This window comes from Cebus imitator, unplaced genomic scaffold, assembly GCF_001604975.1.
Source record: "Cebus imitator isolate Cc_AM_T3 unplaced genomic scaffold, Cebus_imitator-1.0 Scaffold75, whole genome shotgun sequence".
NCBI classification, from domain to species: domain Eukaryota; kingdom Metazoa; phylum Chordata; class Mammalia; order Primates; family Cebidae; genus Cebus; species Cebus imitator.
This window is the reverse complement of record NW_016107390.1, coordinates 3290919-3305657: the sequence shown is the minus strand read 5'-3', so window position 1 is coordinate 3305657 and position 14739 is coordinate 3290919. Positions and strand designations below refer to the sequence as shown.

The 14739-nt window shown below is 37.9% G+C and overlaps 1 protein-coding gene across 1 annotated transcript in view; it reads left to right on the top strand.

The window, feature by feature from the left end:
• Positions 1-5770: 5770 nt before the first annotated feature.
• CATSPERE (catsper channel auxiliary subunit epsilon) overlaps positions 5771-14739 on the top strand; it is a 163265-nt gene continuing 154296 nt past the window's right edge. The window contains exons 1-2 of the mRNA XM_017531963.2: positions 5771-5913; positions 8492-8540. Coding sequence (XP_017387452.1) covers positions 5849-5913; positions 8492-8540 — 114 coding nt within the window. The 5' untranslated portion in view covers positions 5771-5848. The remainder of the gene's footprint in view (positions 5914-8491; positions 8541-14739) is intronic.

Genomic DNA, 14739 nt, shown 5'->3' with positions numbered 1-14739 from the left:
GTGTGTCCATGGCTAAGTTATAAATCTTAGTTAAAACTTATTAATTTCATGTGGGAAGTTATCTGTGATAAAATTCAAAAACCAAAAATATTGGCCGCTTGGTGTGGTAAAGTTGGATAATAAAAAAAACGTTTTAAGAATTTTTTTTTTTAAAGAGCACTATGGTTAAAAGTCAGCTTAATTAAAAGTGGATAAACAAGCCATAGGTATATTTAAAAGGCCTTTATGGTTATCTCCTCTTGGATCTTGTTTTTCTGGAAAAAGATCTTTTTTCCTTCTCAGTCAACTGAATATTTTTCTCCACAGACAAAAAGTCTTACCAATCTTAATGCACACACGAGAGGCCCTGAGATTACTTCTGGTAGCCTGGGACTCCTTGGGATAAACAGGAGGCACCCCAGACCCTGTTTTCGAAAAAGCTCTGTTTTCCTCATGAAACTGCAGGAATTAAAAGCAGATAGCTCCCTCTCAAAATCAAAGGCTCTGTTCTGTTTTGCATTATGTTATCTGACAGTTTTGAGTTTTAGGGGTATTAGAAATTACTTCTCATTATGAGAGAGTTTGGTGTGTAACAACTAGATAGGAAATATACTTTAGGGAATGGCTAATAGTTATGGAGGCAGACTTGACTCTTTGCACACTTGGATCAGAGAAGCATGCTTTGGCCACCTGGAAGATATGGGAACATCCCCACCCCCCATGGAGAGATGAGACTCCCATTGGGGATGGTCTAATTACAAATGAACTGATTGGCTTTGGGTTGCCGTTCAATGAAAGGCATAGTTAGTAAAAGCACGGCACTGTCTTCTTTCGAAGTATTTCCCTCCTTTTGGGATCCAGGATGCAGTATAAAATGGCACCCTTAATTTTGGGAATCTGTCTTTGACTTCAGCTGCTTATTTGCTGTTTATTTGGCCCTAGAAATGCATGCTTTCCTAGCCCTGTTCCTCCAGCCGCTCCACCCTGAAGCCAGTCATCCAATTAAGAAACTGGCAAATGAAAAATATTCTAAGTGTTGAATCTTCTGTCTGAATTTATATGTGTTTTGTGTGTGTGTGTGATGTTTATATACAACAGAGCTCTGATTAATTGGCTTTGAAAAAATGAGCACTTACATCACATATTTTGTCAGAAAAACAGAAGCTTTAATGCCTTTTATTCACATGACTTTAGTAATCTTTTGGAAATAAAGACAGTTTTAAAGATGGTTGGTAAAATAAAATGTCTTGAAAATATAGACATTTGCTCTAAATTAAGGTCGGATATCAAATTTACTAAATGCTTTAAAGTCAAACTATTTCCTTAACTTTTGAAAATCGTTGGATGTACTTACTTTGGAGCATTATAGATAAAGCCTGGGGACATGACAGCCATGCCCACTAGCTATGCTGAGAAGAGTCAGGCTTTATCTTCACGTCTGTCTAATGTCCTAGGCTCTACCCCTAGCATATAATTAAACTCACTTACTTATCAGGTTTTTCACTAAAAATGAAAGTTGCTAAGAGTTAACATTGTAACCTGAAATTGAGATTGCTGGAGAAACAGTTTTACATACAAGGTAGTGTAGGGAACATGTTTCTGGGAAAAGATTATAGGAAGGTATAAGAATATGGCTCCTGTTAAAGGGAATGTAATTTTGTCTAGTTCAGAGAGTTTTAAAGATGTCTTAACCTAAAAGAGTAAGGGAACAAAACGGAAGGTTTAAGCAAAGTGAAAAGGGTTTGTAAATGGTTGATCTTGTAAAAAATTCTGTGGGTATTAACAAGTTGGCTAAGATCTAAAAGAAATTATTTAGCTTTTTTCCGTAGATTAAAACATCAAAATCATACTTAATGTGGGGCCAGAATCTGGGCCCATGTGTCTGAATAACAGGGTTTCCTTAGAAAACCGATCTGCTGCTTGATGGAAAATTGTAAAGGGTTCTAAAAAGTTTATGAAAATCTTACCTTATAGTTAAACTAATTAAAACTGGATAGGGATGTAAAATTTTATTTAAAAAACTAGCTTTAACATTAAAGATGCACTAGTGCAAACATGAAATTTGTTTTCTCTTTTGATGACAATTTTTATGTAACATTAAAAGATAATGAAAGGGTTTTGTTTTAATGCCAGGCAAAAAAAGGAAGAGAAAGAGAAGAGACAGATTAAGTTGGCTTCACGCTATCTTCATTGGGTCTTGTTTGGAAAGCTAAGTCTCCTCTATCATAGTAAAAGTTTTTCTTTTTTAAAAAATTTTTTTGGAGTTATCAGTTTGGCCAAATGAATGATTTAGGTTGACCTGAGATTCTATTTCCTGATATCCAGTGTTTTAAACCTTTGATATTTGACAAACTTTCCAAAATCAAATTATAAATGATGTCTCTTTCTAACATAATATTTTAGATATTAGGTCCTCTAAAGTCCAAAAATGATATATGGCTTATTTGGTACAAAAATCAGACAGGAAGCATTGTCAAATATAAAATCGTGTTTGGTTTTCTTTGGTCTATATTTGTGCAAATGTGTTATGTGTATATGTTCCAAAATTATGTAAAACTGCTATAATTCGAATATAACTTAGGATATGTTATCAGTAATAATTATAATTATTATGCTGAATTACAGTGCGCCACAGAGGTAAATTTCTTTGTCAATGGTTCCTTTAATTGTGGCTGCCCTAAAATGTTTTTGTCATCCACAGACAATTATTTTCTCTCTTTGGTCCTCTTTAAAAGATGATTTTATAATCAGCTATAAAATTTAGCAGGTACTTTTAAAGGCAAGTTTCTGATTAATAACTCCGGGAAATTGTGACATTAGAAAAAACTTTCAAATAGAAAAGTGAATGGTGTTTGGTTTTTCTCTGGACTGTATTTGTATAAATATGTTATTGGTATGTGTTCCAAAATTACGGGAAATTTCAATAATGTTGATATAATTTAGTATACATTACTCATAATTATAATGGTTATGTAAAATTGTTGTATGCCACAGAAGTAACCAAAATTCCTAGTCAGTTGTAGCTTTAATAGTGGCTATAGACTTTTGTCATCCACAGACATTTTGTCTTGCTTTGGTCCTCTTCAAAAGGCAGTTTACAAGTCTTTTGAAAAGTTATATAGGACTTTTATAGGTCTTTTGAAAACTTACATAGGACAGTTATATAGGACTTTTATATGTCTTTTGAAAAGTTATATAGGACAGTTATATAGGACTCTGAGTGTAGGTCTCAGATAACTTTAAAAATCGTGCTATTGAAATGGAGGGAAAAAACCAAACTTCTAGGACTGTCATGGAGAGTTTATTTAAACCTTTTGCCTTTAGAGTCAAGAGAACTTATTTCTTTAGAGCTATTTGCAACTTCTAACAAGTGAATAAAATATACTCCTGTGAACAAAATTTAGAGCATATTTGTTTCTATCTACCTGATTTCTCCAGAATTTGGAAACTGTTTGTGAATATTCTCAATTTAAGGCAGTGTAGTTGATTGCATAAGTGCAATAAGAATCTGTTTTCTTTTGTAACTGGACACAATTGGAGAAACTAGTTATTTTACCAAGGCTTTGATTGAAATGGCATGCTTCCTTTAAAGTGTCAAAGTTGACTCATAAAGCCAGTTAAAGCCCATTGGGGAATCTGGCCTCATACCTTGCCCACACAGAGACCCTGTACAAGGTTCCTGATCTGTGGTGAGTAAAAAATGTCACTTTGTAACAAGCCCAGGAACCTCAAGTTATCTTGGGACCTCAAGAGGAAAGAAATTTTCAAATACCGACTCAGAGGTATTTGAGGGTACAAGCCCATGGCTGGGCTTGGCTTTTAAAAAGTCTTCTCTGAGATTCTTCATGGAACAGAGTTCTATCAAAGCCAATTTAAAAAGCCTAAGTGAAAAATAATTATTCTTGCTTCACTTTATGCAAATAATCAGGCCAAGTACAGTAAGACTAAAGTTTATTTTATAAACAAATCAGTTCTACCATGATTTGTTTTTATAAGAATGGAGACTGGAGAGAGAAAAATTACCCTTCAAAAGAAAAACTATAGTACATCGTTGTTAGCTGTTCTTGAGGTTTTTTCTGCAGTTTAGACTAACTACTAAATTATTTGTGGGTTAGAAGTCCCCAAACTAATGCTGTCAAATCTTTGCTTTTAAAATTGGGAATTGTACTCCTCATCTTAGAACTCATTATTTACCTAGAGCAGACTGTTCACTTAAACACTGTAGTAAAACTGTAGATGAGAGTACTGATGTTTTTGCCATGCAAGCCTTGGAAACTCAACCAGGCCTGCATGAGTCCACTCAGACAATTGCAAAGTGGTTCCATCCTTCTGACCTTGGGGTTCACTCCCATTCCCATTATGTCCCCTGTCAGTAGGAAGAAGCCAGAGTCATCAACGGCCTTGTCCCATCTTCATAGCCTACACCTTAAGATTAAGATGTTATAAAACCCAAAGGGAGGGATTGAACTGCCTTTGCAAAATTATGACTGAGACAGTGAAAGAGATCTAACTTAACAGTCTCCATCTTGCTTCTAACCTCAATGCTGTCCTTGTTCATTCCTGGGCATAGGTTGAACCAACTTTGGGAGAAAATTAGTTTATAGTTTAAATAAATATGGTAACAGCCCTTTCCCAAAGCAGGCCTCCTTCTTGCCTAGGGACTAGATTGCCCATGTAGGACTAACATCAGCTACAAGATTAGAAATTGTGAGTTAGGAGTCATGAGGCTGGAGGTTACAACATTCTGAGCCTCTCTAAACTGCTCCTAAGATCAGTGCTTGAGAGATTTTGCAGACCCTGCATTCAATGGGTCAGCTGGCACCACCCAGATTAATAAACTGGCTTGGATCTTATGGTCCCCACCCAGGAAGTGACTTAGACAGCTTCTACTCCCTCTGATTTCATCCCTGACCAGTCAGCACTCCTGGCTGACTGGCTTTCCCCCAACCCAGCAAATTATCCTTAAAAACTCTGCTCCCTGATTGCTCAGGTGCTTGGGAGACTGATTTGAGTAATACTAAAACTCTGGTCTTCTGCAATGAATAAATTAAAAAAAAAATCATTTATGGTGTGCCTGGCCAGATTTGGTGGCTCATGCCTGTAATCCCAGCACTTTCGGGGGCTGAGGTGGGTGGATCACTTGAGGCCAGGAGTTCAAGACCAGCCTGGGCAACATGGTGAAACACTGTCTCTACTAAAAATGCAAAAATTAGCTGGGTCTGGTGGCACACGCCTGTAACCCCAGCCACTCAGGAGGCCGAGGCAGGAGAATCTCTTGAACGCGGGAGGCAGAGGTTGCAGTGAGCCAAGATCTTGCCACAGCACTCCAGCCTGGGCAACAGAGTGAAACTCTGTCTCAAAAACAAACAAAAACAACAACAACAAAAAATCACTATGGCGTGCCTGCTCCCTGGAAAGCACTGCCAGATATGTATTTGCTATTGTAGCGTCTATACACAATCACATGAAGATTTGGGCTAAAAGACTACCTTAAAAGTTTTACCTTCATTCAGGCAACTTGGATTTTTCTTTTTCTTTTTTTTTTTTCTCTCTTTTTTTGTTTTTTTAATTAACAACTCGGATTTTTCTAAGTGTGTTTGCAATCTCGCTGCTGGAAATCTTGGTTCTGCGTTTCCTAAAATCTGGTATACAGGCTCGCACTCCAGCTGCTTTCTGACCTCTAGGGAGCCCAGGTAGAGGCGCGCGCGCATGCGCACACTTCTCCCTCGCTGGTGCTCAGGCCCGGCCGCCCTGCCGGCGGCCCCAGGACCCAAGAGCCTTCAGGAACCGGCCCGGCGCACGCGCGCGGGGAAGGCGCGAGGCCTGGACGGAAGTGGCCCAGGCGGTTGGCGGAGGCCGAGCAGGCGCCATGTCAGCCCGGGGGGTGGCAGTGCTGCTGTCGTGGCTGAGCTGCTGTGGCTTGGCCGTTTGGAGGTAGAGAGACGCCAGCCGCAGGCGAGCGACTGTGCAGGCAGTACCTCCAGCGGGGCAGGGGGGCCCTATTCCCGCTCCCCACCCGATGCGCCCCGGGACCGCGCGCGATGGCCGACCACCGCCTCCTCTCCGGGCCCCCGGAACACCAGCACCAGTGTGCCGCCGCTCACACCCGACAGTGTTTCATGAGCGAGAGGGGACGCTGTTAGCGCTTTGAGTTCCTGCAGCAAGGTCGCAGTACCTTCATGCTGCTGTCCTCAGAACGTCTGAGCCCCTCTGGGATCTTTTATATTTTTCTTTTTACTGAGACGGAGTCTTGTCGCCAGACTGGAGTGCAGTGGCACGATCTTGGCTCACAACAGCCTCCGTCTCCCAGGTTCAACCGATTCCCCTGCCTCAGCCTCCTGAGTAGCTGGGACTACAGACTTTTAGTAGAGACAGGGTTTCTCCATGACCAGGATGGTCTCGATCTTCTGACCTCATGATTCGCCCGCCTCGGCTTCCCAAAGAGTTGGGATTAGGGGCGTGAGCCACGGCGCCCGGCCACTTTTTTGTTTCTTAGGGCGGGGACGTCTATTTGTTTTAAAGACAGCCTCTTGCTCCTGCAATGCAGTGGCGCCATCATAAGTCCCTATAGCCTGGAACTCCTGGGCTCAAGCGCTTCTCCCACCTGGGCCTCCTGAATAGCTGGGACCACAGGCACGCGCCACCACGATTGGCTAAGTTAAAAAAAAAAAATTTGGTAGAGACAGGGTCTCACAATATTGGCCAGGCTGGTCTCATTAAGTGATCCTCCTTCCTGGGCCTCCCTGCTTAGTTACTGGCCCTGAGCTGTGAGCCATGAGCCATGGCACCCTGGCCCCTATGAATTCCTACATTCCTTTCCCCTCCTGCACCCTTCTTTTGCCAGAGGAGAGAGGATCATTGTGGTCCAAGAGTGAGATGACAGTGCCCCTTTCACGAAAAGATAGCACATGTCGATCTGCACACCCCACACACCTATGGGCCTCTTAGATCCGTTTCCAACAATAATACATTAAATATTAGACATAATTAATCAAGGATGAAAAGGCATTATCATTGTTATCTGTGAATAAGTTAATAAATTAAACATGACTCTTTTAGCTACTGTTCTCTCCCTACCCTGTCCTCAGCCCCAGTAGGAGTGGGAAGCTGTTGAGGGAGTCAGTGAGGAGAAAAGACCTGCCGGGAAAGGTCATTTTATCATTTAGCTACCAAATCTTATTAAATTACATAATTTAACTTTGTAAATTAAAGTACCAAATTTGCCACTTGTATTTTTCTCTCTGTAATGAAAGGGATCTTAGATTCATGAGAAGTGTGAGGTGGTTCAAACTCAAAAAAAGCCTTTGATGACAATAGATTTAATTTATAGGCGTATAGAAAATACATGAACATGTTTTTTATTCGATCTGTTTATACAGAAAATGTGTTTCATTATAAAGGTGACTGATTTCTGTTAAAAATTAGAATTCAGAGTGCTATTAAGGCTTGTATAATTCTGATAAGGAAATTGCACAATGATATCCTAGCAACTCTTCCTCTGCATGCAGAACAAAGGCCTCTGACTTAAAACTTTAGGGATAGAACAATTTCAATTGCAATTAGATATGCAGTGTAGACGTGGAATAGATTCTTGAAGCAAATGGAAGGTGAAGGAATTGTAAGATGATGATTTATGATAGTCACCAGCTTCATGTGCCTTTTGGACACTTGAAATATAGCCCAAATTGAGATGTATTTAAGTGTAACGTACACACCAGATTTCAAAGACTTAGTATGAAAAAAAATGTAAAATATCTCACTAATAATTATTTTATACTAATTACATGTTGAATAAAATATATTATTAAAATTAATTTCACCCATTTCTTCTTGTGCTTTTAAAGTAGCTACTTGAACATTTTTAATTAATAGGAGGTGAGTTGTATTTTATTGGACAGTACTACATTAGATGAATCATACAGACAGAAATTAAGAACCCTTCATTGCAGCAACATGGCAAAACCCTGCCTCTACCAAAAAATACAGAAATTAGCTGGGTGTGGTGGCGTGTGCCTATAGTCCCAGCTATTCAGGAGGCTGAGGCCAGAGGATCACTTGAACCTGAGAGGTCAAGGCTGCAGTGAGCCAAGGTCACTGCACTTGTACTCCACCCTGGGTGACAGAGAAAGACCCTGTCTCAAAAAAAAAAAAAAAAAAAAACTGGGTTTTTGAAATTCCAATCTTTATTTTTCTTAAGAATTTTAACTCTTTATACGTGAAGGAGTTACAGCCAATGTTCTTTAAGGGTTTTTGTCCTACCAAAAAAAAAAAGGAAAAGAATGTTAGCTTCTCATCTTAGTGTCTTCAGATACTGAGGAAACCTTAACACATCTAGAGGTGTGGCTAGCGGTCACTGACAGGCCCGGTTTTAGCCCTGAGCTGCTGTCTAGGAAGGAATTAAGCGGGAAGGTGAAGCTCCTGGCAGCCTGGGTATGCCCTGACCACATGGAGAATCCTCATATTTGAAGAATAAATTAGTTTTAATATTCATACTTGGCTTCTTCCTCCACAGGTATTATAGTAAGAGTCCCGACTATCGAATTTTTAGTACCAGAAGTATTGTAAGTGTTGAATTTTTAATAAACTATTATTAAGTATTAAATTTTTTGAACTTTGGAGCAGAGAACAGAGTTAATCATATTGAGTTTTAGTCATTGTCACTGTTCCATTTCATTTCTTTCATGTATTACCCTAATTCATCCCATGTATTACCACGTAGGTCCCCTCCTTGATCCATGTCCTTAAATTTGCATGTAGCAAAAATAGTGTTGTTTTGAGTGTTTCTGTGATTTACTATTTGCAACGTGGTGTTATTATATAGATAGGAAAACTATTCAGTATATTGCCTAAACTATTGAGAATGGGAGTGCTATTAATAATTATACAACAGGTATAAATTTACAACAGGTGTAAATTGGAACTGTCTAGACAAACCAAGATGTACAGACCTCATTCTCTGTATTACTTTTGTTATTCAACACTTTCTACTTCATTTCTTATTGCTGCTTAATTACTAGTGTAAATCAATTATGTTTTATTTATATATACCCCTATTGCTGTACATATAACTTCTTACCATCATAGACAATACTGCAATGAGTGTCTTCTACAAGTCCTTTTATGTATCTATGCAATCATTTTTCTGCTATATGTAGCCAAATAGAGTTGCCTGGCCAAGGGAAATACAGACACCTAATTTAACAAAGTTCCGGAAGATTGTTTCCAGAATGGCAGTTACAATTTATATTCTCACTGAATGTACATCTTCACCAAAATTTGGTATTATTACATTTCCTATTTTTACCAATCTCATTATTATCCAGTAATAGTTATTGCTGTTGTTGTTTTCAGTTCTCTGATGACTAATGATTTTGAGCATCTCTTCACATATTATGCAGGCTTCTCCTTCTATTACCTGTTCATATCCTTTGCCCATTTTTCATTTAATTTTCTGCCTTTTTCTTATTGACTAACACAGTGCTACCTACATTGCATTCTAAAAATTAATCAAATGTTTGTCTCAAACATTCAGTTATCTCTTTCTGGTTTCTATTAACTTTATTTATGGATACTTAACTGAAAAAGAAAGCTGATTTTTGTTGAGCCAAATCTTTACTCTTCCTCCTTTGCCTTATAATTTAAACTTTGGGGGCTCTTATTTAATAAAAATCTTTGCTTACCCTGAATTGAATTTTTTAATAATATTATTTTATATTTCTTATATTTTTACCTTTAAAATATGTCATAAATCTATCGAGTCCACCTTGTGTATAGTGCAATAGGCATTCACATTACTTTTTTCACATACTGAACCAGAATCTATTAAACAACTCATTGTTCCCCTATTACATTTCTAATGTCACCTGTGTTCCATATGTAGATGAGTTGATTTGTGAACTCTCTTATTTGTCTTAGTGCTAATTCTACATTCTCTTAACTGCTACAGCTTTCTAATGAGTCTTCTTCGTATCTGGTCCTGTGAATCATCAAGTTTGTTCTTCCACAAGACTACTTTGGCTATTTCTGGCTATTTGTGTTTTTATATAAATTTTAGAATAAGGTGTTAATTTTCACGAACAAAAATCTGCTTAGATTTTGATTGGGATTGCATTTGAAGAGAACCGATATTGTTATCATAGTAACTGGCATCATTATGATATTGACTCTTCCAATTCATGAAAAATGATGTAAGCCTCCAGAGTTGATCTCATTATCTTCTTCCTAACTTCAGTAGATTTCTTCTAACGTCTCCCAGTTAAACAGATGCTCCCTTTTGGGCACAGAGAGATATATTTCATTAAATTAACTAAGTATTCATTGGTTCCTAATTTATTGGATATGGTAAAAAATAGTCACTACAAGTGATATTTATAGTGAATTGTGAAATGCCTTTTCACAGTCTACAGAAAAAAGTTTTATGAGTTTTCTCCCTAGACTTGTTATAGTGAATCATATTAATATATTCACTACATGTAACATCCTTGGATTTTGGAAAAATTTCACATGGTACCAATAGTATTTCGGTAAGTTCTCAGGGTCTATTGTTAATATTTTAAGATTCTTTTATCAATATTCATACTTGAGATTGCTCCACAGCCGTGTTTCTCAATGAGGATGCCACTAGAATTTTGAGCAGGAAACGTTTTCATTGTATGGAACTATCCTTTGCTTTGCAGAACATCTTGCTTCCCTGGTTCCCAAACACTAAGTGGCAATGACAATCCTCAGGGATTGTGTAACCTAAGACATTCTTCCATATTTTCAAATGCCCTCTAAAGAAGGCAGAATCCAGCCAGTACATACTTGTATAGCATGCTGCCTGGTATTCACTTGGAACTGTCGGTGCCTGTGCTGTACAACTCTATAATCAAAAAGACAGATAATAACAAGTGTCAGTGAGGATGGAGAGAAATGGGAACTCTTACATTGCTGTCAAATGTCAAATGGTGCAGGAAAATGGTCTGGTAGCTCTTCAAACAGTTAAACGTAGTTGTTACCAATATGTTTTGCAGATTCCACTTCTAGGTAAACAACCAAGAGAAATAAAAACATAATGTCTACACAGAACTAGTACATGAATATTCATAGAAGCATTATTCATGATAGCCCCAAGAGCAAACAATGAAAATGTTCATCAACTAATAAAAAGATAAATAAAATGTAGTATATTTATATAATGAAACATTACTTCTCAATAAAAATGAATGAAGTACTTTTATGTGCTACAACATAGATAAGCCTTGAAAACACTGTACTAAGTGCAGGAAACTTTTCACAAAGGACCGCATATTATATGATTTCATTCACATGAAATGTCCAGAATAGGCAAATGTATAGAGACAGAAAGTAAATTAGTGCCTGCCTAGGGCTGGGAGATAGGGCTAGGGTGGTAACCTCCAGAGTGTGAGAGTTTTTTTTGTGGAGTGTTGAATATGTTCTGATACTGATAACAGTAATAGTTGCAGAGCTACATGAAGACACTAAAAAACATTGAATTGTAGACTTTAAATGAGTGAATTATATAACATGAATTATATCTCAAAGTTGTTTTAAAAAACCATGACTACAATACTAATTAGCACACCTAAAAATCATTCCTTAATATCATCAAATATCTAGTCAGTATTCAAATGACCAGTTATCATATAAGTGTCATTTTCTGTTTGTTTATGTAAATCAAGATCCAGATAAGATTTATATATTATTATTATATATTTCTTTAGTTCCTTTTGTAAAAGGCAAGTTAATTGAGGTAATTATATATAAAATTTATGCCTTTTAAGCATATAGTTTGATGACCTTTGAAAATGCATACAGTTGCATCATCACCACAATAATAAAGATATAAAACATTTACATCACCCCAAAAGGTTTCATCATGGCCTATGTAGTCATGCTTTGCCCTCCCTCCCCTTCTCTAGCTGTTTGCAGCCACTAATCTATTTCCTGATCCTATAGTTTTGCATTTTCTAGATAGTCATATAAATGAAAGCATACTGTATATAGCCTTTTGGGGTCAGTTTTCTCTCATTTGGCTTAGTGCTTTCAGATTCATCCATAATGTTGCGTATATAAGAACTTCATTTCTTTTTATTGCTGAGTGGGTATTCCTTTGCATTCATATGCCACAATTTGTTCATTCTCTTATTGATGGCCATTTGAGTTATTTCCAATTTAGAGCTATTTCAAATGAAACTGCTATGAACATTCACGTACTTATGTGGGGACATACATTTTTATTGTGGTTACACACCTAGGAAGGGGATTACTGTGTTAGAAGGCAATGACATGTTTACATCAAATAAGAAACTACACAACAGTTTTCTCCTTTTTCTTTTTTCTTTCATTCCCTCTTCTCTTCTCTTCTCTTCTTATTTTTTTGTCAGATACACTCTTTTTTTTTTTTGAGACGGAGTTTCGCTCTTGTTGCCCAGGCTGGAGTGCAATGGCGCGATCTCGGCTCACCGCAACCTCCGCCTCCCGGGTTCAGGCAATTCTCCTGCCTCAGCCTCCTGAGTAGCTGGGATTACAGGCACGCACCACCATGCCCAGCTAATTTTTTGTAGTTTTAGTAGAGACGGGGTTTCACCATGTTGACCAGGATGGTCTCGATCTCTTGACCTCGAGATCCACCCGCCTCGGCCTCCCAAAGTGCTGGGATTACAGGCGTGAGCCACCGCGCCCGGCCTGTCAGATACACTCTTACTCTGTTGCCTAGGATGGTCTGTGTGGTACGAACATGGCTCACTGCAACCTTGAAATCCTGGACTCAGGTGATTCTTCTGCCTCAGCCTCCTTAGTAGCTGGGACTACAGGCATGCACCACCACTCCCAGCTAATTTTATTTTATTTTTAGTAGAGACAAGGTCTTGCTATGTTGCCCTGGCTGGTCTTGAACTCCTGAGCTCAAGCAATCCTCCCACCTTGGCCTCTGAAAGTGCTGGGATTACAGGCATGAGCCACTGCACCTGGCCCACAACTGTTGTCTGAAGTAGGTGTACCATTTGCAGTCCCACTAGCCGCAGAGGAGAGTTCTCATTGTTCTGCATCTTGAATGTGTTTTGGCTTGAATTCTACTTTATCTAATATCAGAGTCACAATTCCTGCTCTTATATTGATTTTTTTTTGATGGGGGATAGGACATTTTCCTGGTATACCTTTGTCCATGACTTAAAAAAAATTTTTTCAAGTGTTAAGAGAGTTTTTTTTTTTAGAGCAGTTTTAGGTTCATAGAACAATGGGCAAATAGTACAGAGAGATCCCAGAAAACCCCCTCAGTTTCCCTTATTACTAACATCTTGCATTAGTGTGCTACATATGATACAATTGATAAGCCAATATTGATACATCATTGTTAACTAGAATCCATAATTTACATTAGTTTTCACTCTTTGTGTTGTACATTCTGTGAGCATGGGAAAAGTTTAGAGACATGCTTCTACCATTATGGTATCACACAGAGTAGTTTCACTGCCCTAAAAATTCTCTCTGCGCTGCTTTTGCAATCCTCCCTCTCCCCAGCCCCTTATAACACTGATCTTTTAACTGTCTCCATAGTTTCACCTTTTCCAGAATGTCATTTAGTGGGAATCAAACAGTATGGAGCCTTTCAGACTGGCTTCTTTCACTTAACAATACACATTTAAGTTTCCTCCATGTCTTTTCATGGCTTGATAGCTCGTTTCATTTTCACACTGAGTAATATTCCATTGTCTGGATGTACCATTGGTTTATCCATTCATGTAGTGAAAGATATCCCAGTTTGGGCAATTATAGATAAAGCTGCTACAAACATTCATGTGCAAGTTTTTGTTTGGGTAAATACAAAAAAAGTACAATAGCTAGATATATGATAGGAGTGTGTTTAGTTTTGTAAGAAATTGCCAAACTGTCCTCCAGGATGGCTGGACCATTTTACACTGTCACCAGTAATGAGTGACAGTGCCGTTGCTCCATGTCCTCACCAGCATTTTCCGTTTTTCGTGTTTTGGATTTCTGCCATTCTAATAGGTGTGTCATGGTATCTTGTTGCTTTAATTTCCAATTCCCTGAGGACATATGATGTGGAGTTTTTTCATATCCTTCTCTCCTGTGTATTATCTTTGGTGAGGTTTCTGTTCAGATCTTTTGTCCATTTTTAAAGATGGGTTTTTGTTTTCTTATTGTTTTAAGAGTTTTTTGCGTGCATTTTAGATGCCAATCTTTTATCAGATAAGAGCAACTTTGCAAATATCTTCTCCCAATGTGTTGCTTGTCTTTTCATTCTGTTAACAGTGACTTTTACAGAGCAGAAGTTTTTAATTTTAATGAAGTCCAGTTTATCAAAAGCTTTTTTGTTTGTGCTTTTTGTGATGTATTTAAGAAGTTGTGGCCAAACCCAAAGTCACCTAGGTTTTCTCTCATTGCTTTTTAGTCTTTCTGAGTCACTCTTTCCTTCTGGTATTTCTCTTGAACACAGCATGTATTGGGTCTTGCTGTGTGAGTTAAGCCCATTCACATTTAATTATATAACATATCTGTGGTCTCAATTCTCATATTAGTTTATCTTAGGTGTTCTATATTTACTGTTCTTTCTTTGCTGGATTCTTTAAAAAATTACCTTTCTTTATTTAGAAAGATTTGTATTTTTGTTTTAGTGGTTACCTTTGTGCTTATACCTTTTGAACATCTTTGGTCCCCTCCTCTCTTATTTACTCGTTTACTGCCTGGTTTCTTTTCTTTCTTTCTTTCTTTTTTTTTTTTTTTTTTTTTTTTTTTTTT